Raw genomic sequence first — 21,025 nt, 5'->3', positions numbered from 1 at the left:
TTGTGGTATTATGTGTTGGAGTTGTTCAGCTAAATGTTATCAATATGCAAATCTGGCATTATTTAGAGACTGTTGATATATATACCCTAGTGACAATGTTTATGCCTTTATATTCATACGGGTTCTTGGAAAAAAAAACATCTATGCAAAAGAAATCTCCTCAAACTTTGTAATGTTTTGTTAATGTTTTATACTGTATTATATACAAATTTTGTAATAGGAGCAATGTAATACCAAGCTGTTTTTTTAATATATGCAGCAATGTGAACCTGTTATATTACAATCTATTAATAAAACAAATTTAAAAAAACATAAAACAATAGGCCCAACAAATACCAACCATTAGGCAGCAGGCTGAGCATCAAACGTGGCAGCCCAACTGGGACAAAATACTGCAATTCTTACTAGAGGTTGCTTAAGAACATCCTAAGGCTGTTCCATGATTCACGGCTGCTTTAGTCGTGTGCTCAAGGCTCCTCTTTCCTGAGGACAGGAAACCACTGAAGGAGGATGTGGGCATTATCTTTTTATTTTTTGCTCTTGGATTTCAGTCTGCTGATAGGACAGCAGTCAGGAGGAAGGGTTTCGCCCTAAGTAATGGAAAAAAATGCACATTTTTGTATCAGGATTTTACAGCCAAAGAGATGTATTTAATAATGTATGCAGTCTGTATTGTTAAATATGGAGACATGACTGCTTTAAGTCACAAATATGTCTAAAAAATCTGTTGCATTTGAAGACATCTTTATACTTCTGCATGCAAACTATCCTGTGGGAACATGAAAATAGGCAAGGAGCCTATATGGTATTGTATGTAATACATACAACCGCTGGCAAAAATTATGGAATCACCGGGCTCGGAGGATGTTCATTCAGTTGTTTAATGTTGTTAAAAAACAGCAGATCCCAGACATGGCACAAAACTAAAGTCATTTCCAATAGCAACTTTAGGGCTTTAAGAAACACTAAAATAAATCAAGATTAAAAATGTGGTACTCAGTAAGGGTAATTTTTTTCAGACCAAGCAGAGGGAGAAAATTATGAAATCACTCAATTCTGAGGAAAAAAATATGGAATCATGAAAAACAAACACATAAAAGAACACTCCAATACATCACTAGTATTTTGTTGCACCACCTCTGGCTTTAATAACAGCTTGCAGTCTCTGAGGCATGGACTTAATGAGTGACAAACAGTACTCTTCATCAATCTGGCTCCAACTTTCTCTGATTGCTGTTGCCGGATCAGCTTTGCAGGTTGGAGCCTTGTCATGGACCATTTTCTTTAACTTCCACCAAAGATTTTCAATTGGATTGAGATCCGGACTATTTGCAGGCCATGACATTGACCTTATGTGTCTTCTTCACAGTTTTTGCTCTATGGCAGGATGCATCCGTCAATTGATGGGATAAGAAAACTGTCCAAAATATCAATGTAAACTTGGGCATTTATTGAAGATGTAATGATAGCCATCTCCCCAGTGCCTTTACCTGACATGCAGCCCCATATCATCAATGACTGTGGAAATTTGCATGTTCTCTTCATGCAGTCATCTTTATAAATCTCATTGGAACGGCACCAAACAAAAGTTCCAGCATCATCACCTTGCCCAATGCAGATTCGCGATTCATCACTGAATATGACTTTCATCCAGTCATCCACAGTCCACGATTGCTTTTCCTTAGTCCATTGTAACCTTGTTTTTTTAATAGTCATAGTCATAGTCATAGTTAGTAAAGCCGAATAAAGACTTGCGTCCATCAAGTTCGACCTGTTAGTTCTGTAATTGCTAAAGTTTCTGTTTAGGTGTTAATGATGGCTTATGTTTAGCTTTTCTGTTTGTAAATCCCATTTCCTTTAGGCGGTTTCTTACAGTTCGGTCACAGATATTGACTCGTTTCCTCCCATTCGTTCCTCATTTGTTTTGTTGTGCATTTTCTGTTTTGGAGACATATTGCTTTAAGTTTCTGGTCTTGACGCTTTGATGTCTTCCTTGGTCTACCAGCATGTTTGCCTTTAACAACCTTCCCATGTTGTTTGTATTTGGTCCAGATTTTAGACACAGCTGACTGTGAACAACCAACATCTTTTGCAACATTGCGTGATGATTTACCTTCTTTTAAGAGTTTGATAATCCTCTCCTTTGTTTCAATTGACATCTCTCGTGTTGGAACCATGATTCATGTCAGTCCACTTGGTGCAACAGCTCTCCAAGATGTGATCACTCCTTTTTAGATGCAGACTAACGAGCAGATCTAATTTGATGCAGGTGTTAGTTTTGGAAATTAAAATTTACAGGGTGATTCCATAATTTTTTCCTCAGAATTGAGTGATTCCATAATTTTTCCCTCTGCTTGTGTCTGAAAAAAATTACCCTTACTGAGTACCACATTTTTAATCTTGATTTCTTTTAGTGTTTCAAAAAGCCCTAAAGTTGCCATTTGAAATGACTTTAGTTTTGTGCCATGTCTGTGATCTGCTTTTTTTCAACAACATTAAACAACTGAATGAACATCCTCCGAGCCCGGTGATTCCATAATTTTTGCCAGGGGTTGTAGTATTTGGACTATTAAATGCTATAATGTCCATTAACCCCTTTTCGGCGTGGTACGTATTAATACGCACCACGTCGGAACCCCGGTTCAGCGCGGGCTCCGGTGCTGAGCCCGCACTGAACTGGGCATATGTCAGCTGATTTATACAGCTGACATGTGCCTGCAACAGCTGCGGGTGGAATCGCAATCCACCCACGGCTGTTAACTAGTTAAATGCAGCTGTCAATCTCTGACAGAGGCATTTAACTTGCGCAAACCGGATGCGCGTCACTTACCAGGCCCATCGGTGACCCTGTCACATGATCGCATGTCACCGATAGGTTGGCATGACAACCCGGGGTCTGCAGCAGACCCCTGTGGTTGTCATGTCCAGACTGCTATGAGCGCCGTCTAGTGGTCGGCGCTCATAGAAAGTAAGCACATCTGCTGCATACAGGCGATCTGCTCATCGCTTGTATGCAGCAGAGCCGATCAGGCAAGTGCTGCTTCTAGTCTCACATGGAGACTATAGAAGCAAGGAAAAAGTAAAAAAAAAATGTTTTTAAAAATTAAAAAAAAAATAAAATAAAATATAAGAGTTTAAATCACCCCCCTTTCGCCTCATTCAAAATAAAACAATAAAAAAAAAACCCACATACACATATTTGGTATCCCGCGTTCAGAATCGCCCGATCTATCAATATAAAAAAGAATCAATCCGATCGGTAAAAGGTGTAACAAGAAAAAAATTCGAAACGCCAGAATTACGTTTTTTTGGTTGCCACAACATTGCAATAAAATGCAATAACAGGCAATCAAAACCTCAGATCTGCACCAAAATGGTATCAATAAAAACGTCAGCTCAGCGCGCAAAAAATAAGCCCTCTCACCTCCCCATATCACGAGAAATGGAGACGCTACAGGTCTCGGAAAATGGCAACTTTTTTTTTTTTTTTTTAGCAAACTTTGGATTTTTTTTTCACCACTTAAATAAAAAAGAACCTATACATGTTTGGTGTCTACGAACTCGTAATGACCTGGAGGATAATAATGGCAGGTCAGTTTTAGCATTTAGTGAACGTCGTAAAAAAAAAAACAACTGCGATATTGCACTTTTTTTGCAATTTCACCGCACTTGGAATGTTTTTCCCGTGTTCCAGTACACAATATGGTAAAACCAGTGATGATGTTCAAAAGTACAACTTGTCCCGCAAAAAATAAGCCCTCACATGGCCATATTGACGGAAAAATAAAAAAGTTATGGCTCTGGGAACAAGGGAACAATAAACGAAAATGCAAAAACGGAAAATGACCCAGGTGTAAATGGGTTAAAGGGAATCTGTCAGTAGGATCAACCCTCCTAAGCTGTCTATATGAGCATGCAGGTCATAGAAAGCTGAATAAAATTATACATTGATATCGGCAATCTGATGTCTTATTCCAGAGAAATAATGTTTTTCTTATATGTAAATGAGCTGTTCAGGACTATGGGCCGGACACTGATCTGCATGAGAATCTGCCTCCAGAGATTATTTTTAATGAAAAGGAGTTACCAGTGAGACATGAAACTAACACAGGACAGTAGAACTGAGCACAAAAACATTTGCTGCAGCTCTAACAGCTCTGCTGTATTGCTACAATATTGCAGCCCTGTCTGGCTGTGAGATGGAAGCTGAGAGGAGCCTGTAGATGTGTCAGGTATAATCACACACAGCTCTGCAGTGCGAGGAGCCTGCAGATGTGTCAGGTATAATCACACACAGCTCTGCAGTGAGATCAGGAGAGCAGACAGCGGCCATTACACATCACACTGGTAACTCTAGGCAGATTCTCCAGGAGCTCTATGTCTGGCCCACCACGGCAAGGCCATCCCACCATGGCTTTTATGCTATTTTTGATCAAAAAAAGTGTTACTAAGAACACTATGTTATTTAAATGCACTTTTGCTTTTTATTTATTTATTTACAGTAGGGTTTATGTTCATTTTGCTTCTTGTAGGTTTATTCTGATTCATGGCCAGTGTGAACGTGCGTATATGTGCCGCATGTATACCAACTTAAATCAAGCTCAATTTTTGTGTTTTTTCTGTTAATAACAGCTGATCCTTACAAGTTCCAGCAGACTAATGAAATAAGGTTTTACTAATGGAATAAACTCTCTAATATCAGTAACATTTGATAATCAGCTCATTTCACAGCCCTAGTAGTTCAAGGTCAACTGAGTTCAGAATTCTAAAAAATATAAAGTACAATCAGAGTTTCTTTTTGCATACAGTTAAATGTTTATAAAACACAGAAATACAAAATTTGGTACTTTACATATAAACAAAGTATTAAAAATCTAAGTTTTTTACCAAATAGGAAATCTTCCAATGTCTTATTTCAGATGAATGTGTACCCGCTAAACTGCTGCAACCAGTTGGAAAAAGAAAGATCTCGAAGTTCTCCATCAATGATGACTGGCATGATCTTCTCTTCCCTGAAGGCTTCAGTTGTGGGCAAAAATTCTTCCCAGGTTACTGTACGGGTGGAGTGACTGCTATGGCAACGCCGATTATGAGACTCAAAATGTGTACACTCCAGAACCAACCCTAAAGCTGGTGCCAGGGGAAGGTTGGTCTTTTTTAGTTTCATTGACAGCGGAAGAAATTCAGGTGTAGCGGCTCCTTTCATCACTGCTATGATAAGACCAACCATTTTACGGATCTGGTGCATCATGAAGCTTTGTCCTGTAATTACAATTCTTGCAAATTCCACACCATGGCGAACAAAGGGCTCTGAGCAGGAGATTTGGTAAATGTGCCTACGTGCACTGGGGTCATCAGACAGTTTTTCTCTTGTGAAGTTGTGGAAACTGTGTGTTCCTTTATAGAAAGAAAGAAGTCTGTTGACGTGGTGGAAGTCTTCTCGAGACAGACGAAAACTTGAGTCAGGAACAGAGCTGGTATCCCTTGATAGGGCAAATGTGGGCAGTGTGTAAGAATAGGTCCGACCATCACACATTATCTTCGAATTGAAGCCCTTGGTTGTTCTTTTTACACCTAGGTACAACCCCCCCCCCCAGAAACAAACATAATATGTTATACTGTAAATTAACTCATTGCAATAAAAGGTATACTTTATAGATTTGGTTTACTACCTGTAACACGGATTTCTGGTGGAAGGTAAGAATTGATGATTTCCACAGGATTTACATAATTTTCAAAGAGTCTTACAGAGATAACTTGAGCCAAGGCAGAAACACCCTAAAAAGAAAATGTATACATTCATTATTTGTTCCCTAATTATAATAAAATCTCACTGCTTGTGTGCATATGCTTTAATACAAAATACCTAACATGTATTGAAGATCTTTTTTATTTACCCTCTGCTACACATCAGGTTTTCCTATAAACCATATCAATCTTTCATTATCAAGCAATGATTATTGTAAGTGAAATAAATCTTCAATGTTTAGTGCTTGTCCAGATTATGAGGTTTGTTGTTGCAAAGAATGGTATTAATAATGCAAACAATAAGGTAGGCTTTTTATTGAAAGGTAAAAGTTTGTGTTTGCAATGCTTCTCTGTAAGTCACTGTGTCATAGGTAATCTTCGGAAAGCACTGTGTTGTAGGTGCTTTGCAGAAAGCACTCTGTTCTGGGTGCTATCTGGAAGGTACTGAGTTACAGATAATCTAAGAGAAGGCACTGTATAATGACTCCAGCACAAGTCACTCTTTTCGTCTCCGGATAGACAGGGAGCAATAATGTCTCATTCTTTGGCCACTTGACTACTGAGGCCTTTTACAGGGCATCAGCAGAAGCACATCTGATGGTGTTTCATTCCAGTCACCTGAGGTCGTAGTGGTCAGGTGATCAAAGAATGGGAGACGTCATTGCTTCCTGTCCTGCTAGAGAACATTAAAGCAGCTTGTGTTAGACCAGGGGTGGGGAACCTTTTTTCTTCCAAGTGCCATTTGGATAATTATAACTCAGTTCGCGGGCCGTACTAAATTATCAACCTGAACTACCCAGTACAGAAATACATCACTAGAACACCCATCAATAGAGAAACATCACCAAAACCATCATCAGTACAGAAATACATCACCAGAACCACCAGCAGCACAGTAATAAATCACCATCAGAACATGAATACAGTAAAACCCCCCTCCTTTCCATACTGGGCCCCCTCTTCACTCTGTTCTCTCCCATCCCACATCCCATTCCCCCCTCGCTCCCCATACTGTGTTTACACCCATCCCCCTTGCTCTCCATACAGGGTATGCACCCATCTCCTTTCTCGCTTCCCATAATGTGTCCTAAAATTTCTCCCTCCCCCTCGCTCCCCATACTGTGTCTGCACCCATCCCCCTCTCATACTGTTTTTTATGCATCCCCCTCCACTTCCGATACTGAGTCTGCACCCATCCCTTCCTTGCTTCCCAAACTATGTCCACAGATTTCTCCCCCCTTCGCTCCCCATTCTGTGTTCACATTCATGATCCCCAAATTATTCAACAATTCCCCCCCATTACAATAAATCTTCGGCTCTACTGGAGCACGTACCACCAACGTTGTTTGCGCCTCTGTGGCAACTGATGTCAGCAGCGTGATCAGATTACCTGATCGCGCTGCTGATGTCGCCCTGACCCAGAGGAGTTGGCGGTCAGGGTTTCAATTGTACTCGCGTCTGAAAGACAAGAGTATAACTGATTGCTGGGAGCTGGTGTGATGCACCTTCTCTGAGCCAGCTGTTAGCTTAATAGCTGGCTCAGAGTACTGCCGTATCCTAGAAACGGTCATAGTGCCTGGGTGACGCCGCTCGTGCCCACAGAGAAGGCTCTGAGTGCCACCTCTGGCACGTGTGCCATAGGTTCGCCACCATTGCACTAGACACTACAGTTTAAAAAAAAAAAAAAACAGAAATAACTGTACCGTTTAAAATGAATACATTTCCTAATTTACTTAAATCTAAAATCTGGCTAAAACATTTTTTATTGCTGCAAAAACATGAGATAAAGCGCTGCAAAAAAAAACAGTTTTCAACTACTCCTTTTGTACGAAACCGGTAGAAAAGCAGCATCTTGCAGCACCCATTCCCCTACAAGTTAAAACTGCTTATAATGCACATACTGTACTAGTCTAGATGTGTCCAAATTCTCATGCTTTCCAACTTGCATTGTTTAGTGGTTCCTTCTCATCAGCATTCTAACGGCACTATAGGGTTACGGAATCTACTTTCTAATCACCTCCCAGTATACACTGCACATGCCAATGTCTAATGGCTTTACTACCATAAACCAAAGCTTGTCTCTCTGTATGCAGTTTTCAGGCTGAAAACATCATTCTGGATAAATAAGGTACTTAATAATTAATTTTGGCAACCCAAAACAATATAAAGAAAGCAATTCCTGAATTGTTGGTTTGTGTTCATTCTGCCTCCCAAAAATCGGAATAGATAGTGATCAAAAAATGTTATGTGCCCGAAAATGGTACAGATAAAAACTTCAGCTCATCCTGCAAAAAACAAGCCCTTGCATGACTCTGTCAGCAGAAATTTAAAAAATTATAGCTCCCAAAATAAGGCGTTGCAAACATTTTTTGAAAAAAAAAACAAAAACATTTTTTAGTGTGTGACAGCTGTCAAACATAAAAAAAATTTATATGAATCTGTTATCGCTGTAATTGCACCGACCAGAAGAATAAAGTAGTCTAAGCACTTATACTGCACGAGGAACGGCATAAAATATAACTGGAACCAATTCTTCACCTGCTGTTTATTTGTTCATTCTGCCTCTCAAAGATCGCAGTAAGGCTAAGTTAACATTTATCCTGTGCTCTGCACTGAGAGCTTACAACAGGGTTTCCGTGTAAATCTCTGAAATAAGTGATTCAGACAGAACCCCCAGCAGAAAATTCCCAATGAGGCAGATGGAGGCACCGTGGACGCAGTTTGGCCTATGATCCAACGGTGTCTGTATTTTTAAGAGTGCATAAAAGCACAGTCCGGCACAGTTTTGTGCACCTCTGAAAAGAAAGATACCGCTGAACAGAGGCCAGACAGAGTCCAGGGTAACTCTGCTGCCTCATTATAGTGAATGAATCTGTCAAGGGTTTCATCTGAATCACGTTCTCCCATCAAGGACAACATCTGCAAGGAGCTTGTATGTTCTTCCCGTATTTCCGTGGGTTTCTTCCGGGTTCTCTGGTTTCCTCCCACACTGCAAAAGACATACTGATAGGAAATGTGGAGTGTGAGCCCCAATGGTGAAAGTGATGATAATGACTGTAAAGCGCTGTGGAATTAATGGCGCCATATAAGTGAGTAAAATAAATAAACATAAATAAAACAAAAATAGATTCGGAGATTTAGATGGAAACCCAAATGTAAGTGCTCAGCGTAGAGCGCTGGATAAATGTGATCCAAAATGTTAAATGTAAAATATTCCTAATAAAAGCATCATCTCAATCACAAAAAAAAGCAAGTCCCCACTCAGGGCCGTCATCTATCAGTAGAAACATAGGGGGCTTTTTTATGTTACTGTTAGCACAAAGGCTCTGGAAAAGAGCTATGACTCCTCGCTCCCCAAATAAATCCATCGAATTCTGCTCTCCCAAATCAAAATGCCCCTCTCCTTTCTGAGCCCCAGTGTGTCTAAACCACATTTAGCGTCCACATGTTTGGCATTTCTGTAGCGATGAGAGCCCAACTAATTTAAGGGGTCTTTGTCTCCAGAAGCACGAGCTGGGCACAATGTATGAGCACTACAATATACTGGGCACAACAATGACAGATTTGCAATTTTCACTCAGAAATATCCACTGCTGCTTGTTTCTGGAAAACACCAATGGAGTCCAAATTATCACTACACCTGTAAATAAATTTCCAGAGGGGTGTAATTTACAAATTGGGGTCACTTGGGGAAAAAAAAATGATGCAAGTGTATCAAGCTTTTCCTATCAAAAAGTCAGTGTCTAGCAACGTTCAGAATTTGGTCAGTATTTTACATCAGTATTTGTAAGCCAAAACCATGAGAGGAACAATCAGAGGAAAAGTATAATAGAAACACGTCACCACTTCTGTATTTATCACCCACTCCTGGTTTTGGCTTACAAATACTGATGTAACATACTGAAAGTATGAACGTGGCCGAAAATGGACAGTACTAGCAGGGCTGTGGAGTCGGAGAGTATGTGTACATTTTGGTGGAGTTGGTATAAAATCGACCGACTCTGACTCCTAAAATATATAATAAATTGGGTACAGTAGTACAATGCAGGATGTGCTGTAAATGTTTTCATAAGAATTTGCGAAAGTTATAAATGTCCGTTCTGTTCCTGATCTAAAGATCTGAGCTTTTAGTTGAGATGAATCTGTGCTGCACTCATGTTCAGTAGTGAGGCCATGCTGTGGAGTCGGAGTTGGGAGTCAGAGAAATGGAGGAGTTGGAGATTTGGCTTACCGACTCCACAGCCCTGAGTACTAGGATGTAACTAGAATGACACCAGAGTACTGTCCAAGTTTTTCACTTACGCATAGATTTACATGGGTTGATTTAATCCCTGACTAGGATCAAAAATAGACATTTTTGTTTTTTTGCGGGCTCTCTGTTTGGAATAAAAAGGACAAGTGAAAAGCCCCATAGATTATAATGGGTACATATTGCATTTGTGAAAAACACGGATAGTACATGTACAATTAAATCAAACGTGGGAAAGGGGAAGTCTTTGCCATGATCAATTAGTTTTTGATCCAAGCCACACCAGGAGGCCATTGCCTTAACAAGCATTGGCTCTCATTGAGTCACTTTACGAGCCAATAGAGTGACAAAAAAAGTACTGTATTTTTTGTACTATAAGACGCACTTTTTTCCTCCAAAATTTTGGAGCAAAGTTAGGGGTGCGTCTTATAGTCCGATATAGATATATATATATACATACACACACACAGTGAAGGGAATAATTATTTGATCCCTAGCTGTTTTTGTAAGTTTGCCCAGTGACAAAGACATGGACAGTCAAAAAAAAATTAAGAAAATCACATTGTATAAATTAGATAAATTAATTTGCATTTGACCGCCGGCTGCAGCAGGAACCGCGCTGCGGGTACAGTGTGCACGGTATTAAGTATTAAGGAGAGTGAATGGTCACTGCTCCCCACACACACAGTCCCGGCGTGGGGAGCAGTGACTATTCCGGCACAGCATCTCACAGTGTGCATGTGCAGAGGGTGCATTGCAGTTATGCCATGGGCGGCTCACACAGTGAGATCCCTGTAGGCAGCAGAGCAGGACGCAGCGCAGGAGGCGAGAGGAGGTGAGTATAATTACTTTTTTTTGTGCGCAGCATGATGGGGATCAGGGGGTGCCAAGCATACCAAGATAAGGTGTGCCAAGCATACCAGGAAGAGGGGGGGCCATATACATACCAGGATGAGGGATGAAGGGTGCTCTACATACCAGGAAGAGGGATGAGAGGGGCCATACATACCAGGATGAAGCTTGCCAAGTATACCAGGTGGCCATTACTGCCTTAATAAGTTTATCTGCATCCTCCGCCAGAAAACAGGGACGACCTTCATTGTCATCTGAGGAAGAGGAGGATATGTCCAAGTAGAACCCCTCTAACTCGCCGTCTTCTGGCTCCTCGTCTGAGCTAGTAACATGTCTTTCAGGGTAAGTGACCCTATTTTTTAAGCCTTTAATAGAGTTTTTAACCTCTGTTTTCACAATTGTCTTCAGGCTACTTATTAGGGAAGAGGACTCCTCAGTCACTGTTCTCTCTATACAGGGTTGACATAATTTTTTGCCGTATGAGGGTAGTAGTTTAGATTTACACAGCGCGCATTCTTTATTACTGGTTTTCCCCAGGGCTTTCTTGGGCTTGCTCTAAAATATATTTAAGGGCATAGAATTAGAATAAAAGATGGGACTTTATTTGCTTACCCCCTCCTGTATGGAAACTACCAAACATGCTGGGGCAGCCTCCTCTGCAGGGCTTTTTCGCTGATCTTCCTCCTCCACCACAGTGAGGTTACCAAGCATGGTGCTTTTTGTCTGGAGCTATTTTTAAATAGACATTTGGCGCCCATTTTCAAATTTTCTGCCATTTGTGGTGGGGTAGCCACGCCCCTAACCGCGCCCCCGGAAGTTGCGTCATAGCGCTGCCACTTCCTTTCGGCGGCTCACGCACGGGGCATGACTGGAGGGGAATTCCCCCTCACATCACCCTGCAGGCTCCTGGTGGAGATTATGTACTGGACCGCTGGAGCTGCAGCACACAGGAGCCCTGCGCACTACCGCTGTTGGTATACAGCGCGTACCTCCCGGAGCCCCGATAGCTGTGACTGCGGACTGCGCTCCCATCCCTCCAGATCCCCTGGGACCATCAAGAACTCCTGAGACACAGATACAGGTGAGAGGGGACTTGATGACAGAACCAGGGATTTTTACCTTATTTGCCCCCCACCCAAGAGGGGAGAGAGATGGATTCTTGCGTCCTTCCCGTAGGTCTCCCTCCAAGTACAGGAAACCACTGAAGCTGGAGGAGAGGCTCCACCCTTTTAAATCTGTAGGTTTCCTGTCCTTGGGGGCGGATCCTCTCTCTTGTACGGTGCTGTCGTGGGGATGGGAAAAAGAGTGTGTTTTTAAGAATGCTCTTTCACGATTATCCTGCAGTGCAAATGCAACTTTAGACACGTTGTATTAGGAAATGAAAAGGGAGTGAAGTGACGAGACGTGAGTAAGTACCACCATCATAAGACAATGGGTCAAATTAATGGATGCAAACAGCATACAAAGTCAGACGTTAGGGACTGCACATCGTACATGGCAACCAGCTTAGCAGGGCATCTGGGAGAAGTACTGAACATGATCCTATTCCACAACAAAGTGCATGTCAAAATATACGATATATAATCATAGTAAAAATGTTACATGTATGCTGGTAATAAGGCTATACAGAGAACATATTGACCCACCTTGTCTGTGCGAGCACAACGTTGAAATCGCACAAGCTTTAAGTTCGTAGCACAAATCTCAGGAATACATTCTGCTTTTACAAGTGCAGAGACAATTTCTCCTTCAATAGTTGGTAAAGGAGATGTTTTATTTATCTACAAAAAAAATAAAAAATCGAAATATATAACCTTCATATTTCTGCATTTTGTGTCCACAATAACAATAAGAATACACGATGAGGCAGATTTATTAATACAGACTCAAAGGGAACTGATTACCAGGATTTCCCCAAATAAACTACCACCGCCACCTTTAAGCCTTCTTAACCCCTTCACACCCCAGCCTGTTTTCACCTTCCTGACCAGGTCAATTTTTTCAATTCTGACCAATGTCACTATGTGGTAATAATTCTGGAACGCTTCATCACATCCCAGTGATTCGGAGAATGTTTTTTCGAGACATATTGTACTTCATATTAGTGGTAAATTTGGGACGATATCACTTGTGTTCATTTGTGAAAATATCAAAACTTTTACAAAAAATTAGAACATTTAGCAATTTTCAAACTTTGAATTTTTATGCCCTTTAAACCAAATAGTTATACCACACAAAGTAGTTAATAAATAACATTTCCCACATGTCTACTTTACTTTAGCATCATTTTTTTTGTTAGGAATTTATAAGGGTTAAAAGTTGACCAGCGATTTCTCATTTTTCCAACAAAATTTACAAAACCATTTTTTTTTTAATTTATTTTTTTTTTTTAGGGACCACATCCCATTTGAAGTGACTTTGAGAAGTCTTTATGACAGAAAATACCCCAAAGTGACACCATTCTAAAAACTGCACCCCTCAAGGTGCTCAAAACCACATTCAAGAAGACAGCGATTTGAATTTACTTGAACAAAGGCACCAGACAGTCACTGTCACTTCCAGTCCAGTGTTCTCCAGCGCTCTAAAAAGTTGCAACTTTATATATACAGTGAAGGAAATAAGTATTTGATCCCTTGCTGTTTTTGTAAGTTTGCCCACTGACAAAGACATGAACAGTCTATAATTTTAAGGGTAGGTTAATTTTAACATTGAGAGATAAAATATACAAAAAAAAATAAAAAATCAAGAAACTCACATTGTATGAATTAGATAAATTTATTTGCATTTTGCAGTGAGAAATAAGAACTTGATTCTTCTGGCAAACAACACTTAATACTTGGTGGCAAAACCCTTGTTGGCAAGCACAACAGTCAGACGCTTTTTGTAGTTGATGATGAGGGTTGCGCATATGTCAGGAGGAATTTTGGTCCACTCCTCTTTGCAGATCATCTCTAAAGCATTCAGATTTTGAGGCTGTCGCTTGGCAGGCTGAGTTCTGGCTTCTACAGACCAGTTAGATGCTCCTAATCAACTTGTTACCTGCACTAGAGACAGCTGTCTTACATAGTCACCTGTATAAAAGACTCCTGTCCACAGGCTCAATTAATCAGTCAGACTCTAACCTCTACAACATGAGCAAGACCAAAGAGCTCTCTAAGGATGTCAGAGACAAGATCATAGACCTGCCCAAAGCTGGAATGGGCTATAAAATCATAAGTAAGACGCTGGGTGAGAAGGAGACAACTGTTGGTGCAATAGTAAGAAAATGGAAGAAATACAAAATGACTGTCAATCGAGATCGATCTGAGGCACCATGCAAAATCTCACCTCATGGGGTATCCTTAATCATGAGGAAGGTGAGAGATCAGCTTAAAGCTACACAGGGGGAACTTGTTAATGATCTCAAGGCAGCTGGGACCACAGTCCCAGAAAACCATTGGTAACACATTACGCCTTAAAGGTTTAAAATCCTGCAGCGCCCGCAAGGTCCACTTGCTCAAGAAGGCACATGTGCAGGCCCATCTGAAGTTTGCCAATGAACACCTGGATGATTCTGTGAGATATTGGGAGAAGGTGCGGTAGTCAGATGAGACAAAAATTGATCTATTTGGCATTAACTCAACTCGCAGTGTTTGGAGGAAAAGAAATGCTGCCTATGACCCAAAGAACACCGTCCCCACTGTCAAGCATGGAGGTGGAAACATTATGTTTTGCGGGTGTTTCTCTGCTGAGGGCACAGGACTACTTCACTGCATCAATGGGAGAATGGATGGAGCCATGTACCGTAAAATCCTGAGTGACAATCTCCTTCCCTCCGCCAGGACATTAAAAATGGATCGTGGCTGGGTCTTCCAGCAAGACAATGACCCAAAACATACAGCCAAGGCAACAAAGGAGTGGCTCAAAAAGAAGCACATTAAGGTCATGGAGTGGCCTAGCCAGTCTCCAGACATTAATCCCATAGAAAACTTATGGAGGGAGTTGAAGCTCCGAGTTGCCAAGCGACAGCCTCAAAATCTGAATGAGTTAGAGATTATCTCCAAAGAGGACTGGACCAAAATTCCTCCTGACATGTGCGCAACCCTCATCATCAACTACAGAAAACGTCTGACTGTTGAGCTTGCCAACAAGGGTTTTGCCACCAAGTATTATACATTGTTTGCCAGAGGGATCAAATACTTATTTCTCACTGCAAAATGCAAATAAATTTATCTAAATTATACAATGTGATTTTCTTGATTTTTTTTTGTATATTTTATTGCTCAATGTTAAAATTAACCTACCCTTAAAATTACAGACTGTTCGGCTATGTGCCCACGATGCAGAAATGCTGCATATTTTTTCCGCTTCTCCCTGGCAGGAAAAACGCATGGGATTTTACATGCGTTTTTCCCGCCAGGTATAAGCGTTTGTCAAGCGTGTTTGCATGCATTTATGCATGCGGGTTATAAAGCGCTTTTCCAAGAGATTTTAGCATCACTTGGAAAAGTGCTTGACAACTTGGTCACACTATATAAATCTATGCAACCGGCATGGATTTATATAGTGTGACCAAGTTAGGGTTAAAAAAAAAGAATAAGAATGGTAAAAAATATACATTATACTTACCTTCCAATGGCCCCCGGTCTCCTTCTCCGATGAGTCTGGTCTCCCCGGTGTCTCGCAGTTGTGTAAAAGGACCTTCCATGACGTCATTTAGTCGTGTGACAGTCGGCGGTCAAGTGACCTGTCACATGACTAAATGACGTCATGGAAGGTCCTCACACCACCGCGAGCTGCCCAACACACCGAAAGCATCGCTTGAGGAGGCCGGAAGGTAAGTATAATGTATATTTTTTATTTTAAATTCTTTTTTTTTTAACAGGTAATATGGTACCAGGTCTGGAGGAGAGTCTCCTCTTCTCCAAACCTGGGTACCATCCGCACATTGAATCGCTTCATATCCACGTATGCACATGTAGTGATGCGGATATCAAGCGTTTCAATGCAAGTCAATGGCGGCAATTACACTGCGTGTCCGCAAAATTAATGGACATGCTGCGGATTTTTCCGCAATGATAATCCGCAGCAGAAATTTCTGCAGCATGTGCACAGCACATGCGGATTATCAATGGGGACCATGGGGCACGTATTACCAAGCGTTTTCGCTTCGGAAATTCCGCGGAAAAAACGCATAGTGGGCACGCAGCCTGTTTGCCTCCTGACAAAGACATGAAGGCTGCGTGCCCACTATGCGTTTTTTCCGCGGAATTTCCGAAGCGAAAACGTGTGTGTGTGTGTATATATATATATATATATATATATATATATATATATATATATATATATATATATATATATATGGAAAAAATCAGGCAGCGCTCCAGTTCAAGGAAAAATTGTGGACTTTAATCCAGCACCTAGTGGTGCAACGTTTCGACCTCACAACACGGTCTTTGTGCTTGACAAAGACCGTGTTGTGAGGTCGAAACATTGCACCACTTGGTGATGGATTAAAGTCCACAATTTTTCCTTGAACTGGAGTGCTGCCTGATTTTTTCCATTTATATATTTTGCGTTGGACCAATCGCATTATTCGGGAAGTATTGCACCCAAAATCTGCTCAAGTTTGTGCTGCTATATATAATATATTTATTTACAGTGATATTACATTTATATCGTTTTCTCTGTTTTGATGCTTTTACACAATAAAAACTATTTCATAGAAAAAATAATTGTTTTTGCATCGCTTTATTCTGAGAGCTACAGTTTTTTTATTTTTTTGCTGATGGAGCTGTATGGTGGCTTGTTTTTTTTCGGGACAAGATGGTGTTTTCAGAGATATCATTTTTATTTCCACTTTACTTTTTGATTGCCGTTATTTTTCCACTTTTTGTGTGGCAGTATGATGAAAAAGCATAGTTTTTTGCCACATTTGTTTTTATTGTTTTTTTATGGTAGTCACTAAAGGGTTTAACTAGTGTAATAGTTTTATAGGCTGGGTTGTTCCAGACGTGGCGATACCAAATATATGTACTTTTTTGTTTATTTTTGTTTTTACATAAATATACTCATTTATTGGAATAATATTTTTTTGTTATTTTGTTTTTTAATATTTTTATTCTTTTTTTTTTTTCTTATGCTTAGTCCCTCTATGGGACTTTAACTTTTTTTTTACTCTGATTGCTCATATAATGCATTTCAATGTTCCAGAATTGCAATGCATCATACCTGTCAGTGCTGCACTATCAGAAGCCTTTTATACTATAATTCTGGCATGGTCTAAGCAGGCCACCGTCGCTGGCAAACCCAGAGGTAGTCATGACGACCTCGCATAACCATGAGAATGATCGGCCCCTCTCGCTGATGTCACAACATCAACCGCAAGGGAAAGGGAGCCCTTCACTCTCTCAAAATCTGCGATCAATATTGATTGCGGTGTTTAAGGGGTTAAACATCTGTGGGTGTTGCGGGCACTGCTCCTGGCTGTGACAGCTGGGGGTCGGCTATCAGGTAAGCTGAGCTCCCAGCGGTTATCAGCTACTGTGCCACGCACGATCGCCATGACGTACCTATACGTCAAAAGGTCGACAACCCCTACCTGACCATGATGTATAGGTCGTGAAGTGGTTAAACAGCAACCTGTCAATAAGACCCCAGCTCCTCCGCATTTTAAATGGAACTATTAAAGGGAGTCTGTTGCGCCTGTGCAGCTCCTGTTCTCCACTGTGCAGGCGTGAGATTTGAACAGACTGTGAAGACGTCAATGAAGGCTGGAGGGCAGATATTGCAGGGACAGGTTACTGAATTACTGTTTCAAAGGGCTTAAAGGTGGTGTTTTCAGTATATTTGGGGAATACCTAGTAACAGGTTCCCTTTAAATGTGGGAAGCTGACATTTAGGATAGATGTGCTGACACCATAACAGTGGCTGAAAAAAACCACATCTTTAAAATGTCATTAACTTTATACCACCTCTCGGTTGGCTTAATTCAGAAAATATTTTGCATTCCAATTTTGGCCCAGTCTGGCACATCTCATCTTAAACTACGCCTCTTTCCCGCTGTGTAATGCCCCTTTTTGGGTGAGACCTAAAAATTGTCTAAAACTATGAATGTGGTGTACAGCAAGTATACAAGAATTGTCTCCAACTAGGGCACATTTTGAGTAGTAGATCGATCACATTTTGGTTTGTCTTAAATGATAAAAAAAAATAGATAATAAATAAAACATTTATTGGTTTAGTCAGCCTTACCTGCATGCCTGAATACCCGGTGCCACAGTAAACCATTTGTATAACATGCTTCTTTCTTGGAATGACATAATTCTTTGAAAAAGTCTTAAGCCCCTCTTCATCTTCTTCCTCTAATGTCTTTTCAATTGGATTTTTTTCATCTCTCTAAAAAAGGAAATAAAAGGACAATATAAAAAAAAAGGAATTCGGGTGTGCTGCGCTGCTGGTGAAGGATTCACAGGATTGAAATGTACAGGGATCAGTAGCTGTTTATTCCCAAAGCGATTCCAGTGTGAACTGACCTCTTCCTCGGGGGAATCACAATATATTAAAAAAAACAAAACCTGAAAAGCCTCATGCTATCTGGTTAATGCCATATGTGCGCTTTGCTAATCCCTAGTTGACAATAACACTTCATAACGCCACGTAGCAAAACAGATCCATGGCATATTAGTGCTCCACATGGAGACCAAAATACCGTAGTTGTCAGTGTGACCAAGAATTTGCATATGGCGGTAAGACATTTCAGTTGGTGCACAATGTTTCTTTAAGAAAAAAACAAAAAAGCTCCATACACCCTCTTTTTGGTGTCCGCAGTACACTGCACGTCTGCTGGATAATGAAGGCAGAGTTCGGCAGTGGACCAAAAGCCTGCAGTTGCCCCCCACAGCACATCTGCTCTAAGGGGGTATAGATGGAATATCACTGACGGTTGGTGGCAGTGCCAAAAAACTAGATGTGATGGTGTAGTGGTGGGATCCTATGAAAGTGACCATGGGAGTACTATAGAGGCCAGTATTATGGGCAGTACAGTGGCTCAGTGGTTAGCACTGCAGCCTTGCAGCACTGGGGTAAAAATCCCACCAAGGACAATATCTGCTGCTCTCATTGGATACAGCGATACTGATGTCTGTGGAATTAATGGTGCTATATAAGTGAGTAAAATAAATAAAAATAAATAAATATTATAGTTCTTAATTAATATTAAAGGAGTTATTCAGAATTTTTTTTTAACTGAACAAGAAGAAAGTATTAATTTATACTAGTCCGGTAAATCCCCCACCTCACCAGCGCCCCCAGTCTTTGTCATTTGTCATGCAGCGATGATGTTATGACAAACTGAGGTAACCACTGCAGCTGGTCACTTTCCCCAATGGTGGTGGCAACACACTAAGTTAGGACATCATGACTGCAGGACAAGAAGGGGTTTTGCAGACGTCCATGGATCTCAGTGCGATTACCGACCACAATGCACAGACTAGCAGCTGGTCTCCTGACCGGAGCATGACAGGCTATAAAGCTCGTGTCGGGAAAGCTGCAGCCAGTCCACGGACATATCCATGAGCCCTAACAAAAACCGTCAGGTCCACTGGAGCGAAGAGGAATTTACTGAGTGAATATAAGCACTTTGTATTTTAATGAATCCCTTGCTTTCTGGCATTTTTTTAAATATTAGACAATCTTAATTAATTTATTTTTATTAATTTATTAATGTAGATTTGGCAACTGAAATTTTCATTTGGCTCCTAAAATTTTTGGTTAAACACAGATAGCTCCCAGGTCCTATTTTAATCTATATTTTTCACCATCTCAGTAGTGACAACCTTCTGCAGATGATCATCAATTTTTGAATGTGATTTTATACAAGGAATTTACACTTAGAATTCCTTTATTGGGATCAGTGAATATTACAGATTATTTCTAGGAGCTTTCTAGAAGATGCCATAACATTCTGGAGGTCCAACCACTAAAGCAAGTGTGAGGGCCTTTCTTTATTGGAGGAGTCAAAGCCGCAGTGGTCAGAATGTTATGACATATCCTAGCGATATGCTATCATTTATGTAGTAATGTACAAGTGCTTCTCACTAAATTAGAATATCATCAAAAAGTTAATTTATTTCAGTTCTTAAATACAAAAAGTGAAACTCATATATTATATAGAGTCATTACAAACAGAGTGATCTATTTCAAGTGTTTATTTCTGTTAATGTTGATGAATATTGCTTACAGTCAATGAAAACACAAAAGTCATTATCTCAGCAAATTAGAATACTTTATAACAACAGCTTGAAAAATATTTTTAAAATCCGAAATGTTGGCCTACTGAAATGTATGTTCAGTAAATGCCCTCAATACTTGGTCGGGGCTCCTTTTGCATCAATTACTGCATCAATTACTGCATCAATGCTGCGTGGCATGGAGGCGATCAGCCTGTGGCACTGCTGAGGTGTTATGGAAGCCCAGGTTGCTTTGATAGCAGCCTTCAGCTCGTCTGCATTGTTGGAGCTGGTGTCTCTCATCTTCCTCTTGACAATACCCCATAGATTCTCTATGGGGTTAAGGTCAGGCGAGTTTGCTGGCCAATCAAGCACAGTGATACTGTTGTTTTTAAACCAGGTATTGGTACTTTTAGCAGTGTGGACAGGTGCCAAGTCCTGCTGGAGAATGAAATTTCCATCTCCAAAAAGCTTGTCGGCAGAGGGAAGCATGAAGTGCTCTAAAATTTCCTGATAGATGGCTGTGCTGACTTTGGTCTTGATAAAACACAGTGGACCTACATCAGCAGATGACATGGCTCCCCAAACCATCACTGATTGTGGAAACTTCACACTAGACGTCAAGCAGCTTGGATTGTGGCCTCTCCACTCTTCCTCCAGGCTCTGGAACCTTGATTTCCAAATGAAATGCAAAATTTACTTTCACCTGAAAACAACACCTTGTACCACTGAGCAACAGTCCAGGTCTTTTTCTCCTTGGCCCAGGTGACACGTTTCTAACGTTGTCCATTGGTCATGAGTGGCTTGACACAAGGAATGTGACACTTGTAGCCCATGTCCTGGATACGTCTGTGTGGGGTGGCTCTTGAAGCAATGACTCCAGCAGCAGTCCACTCCTTGTGAATCTCCCCCAAATTTTTGAATGGCCTTTTCTTAACAATCCTTTCAAGGCTGCGGTTATCCCGGT

The 21,025-nt window shown here is 40.8% G+C and overlaps 1 protein-coding gene across 1 annotated transcript in view; it reads right to left on the bottom strand.

The window, feature by feature from the left end:
- Window positions 1-215: 215 nt before the first annotated feature.
- Window positions 216-21,025, bottom strand: part of LOC141167294 (pseudouridylate synthase 1 homolog) — a 31,876-nt gene continuing 11,066 nt past the window's right edge. The window contains exons 4-8 of the mRNA XM_073654723.1: window positions 18,083-18,226; window positions 12,496-12,630; window positions 5,673-5,778; window positions 4,888-5,574; window positions 216-590 (exon numbers count right to left, since the gene is read on the bottom strand). Of these exons, the coding sequence (XP_073510824.1) occupies window positions 4,916-5,574; window positions 5,673-5,778; window positions 12,496-12,630; window positions 18,083-18,226 (1,044 nt within the window). The 3' untranslated portion in view covers window positions 216-590; window positions 4,888-4,915. The remainder of the gene's footprint in view (window positions 591-4,887; window positions 5,575-5,672; window positions 5,779-12,495; window positions 12,631-18,082; window positions 18,227-21,025) is intronic.

The sequence above is a fragment of the Phyllobates terribilis genome, unplaced genomic scaffold (assembly GCF_046119375.1).
Source record: "Phyllobates terribilis strain yellow unplaced genomic scaffold, ASM4611937v1 Scaffold_11__3_contigs__length_659146591, whole genome shotgun sequence".
Classification (NCBI taxonomy): domain Eukaryota; kingdom Metazoa; phylum Chordata; class Amphibia; order Anura; family Dendrobatidae; genus Phyllobates; species Phyllobates terribilis.
Note: the sequence above shows the minus strand (reverse complement) of the source record. Positions and strands in the feature narration are given on the sequence as shown.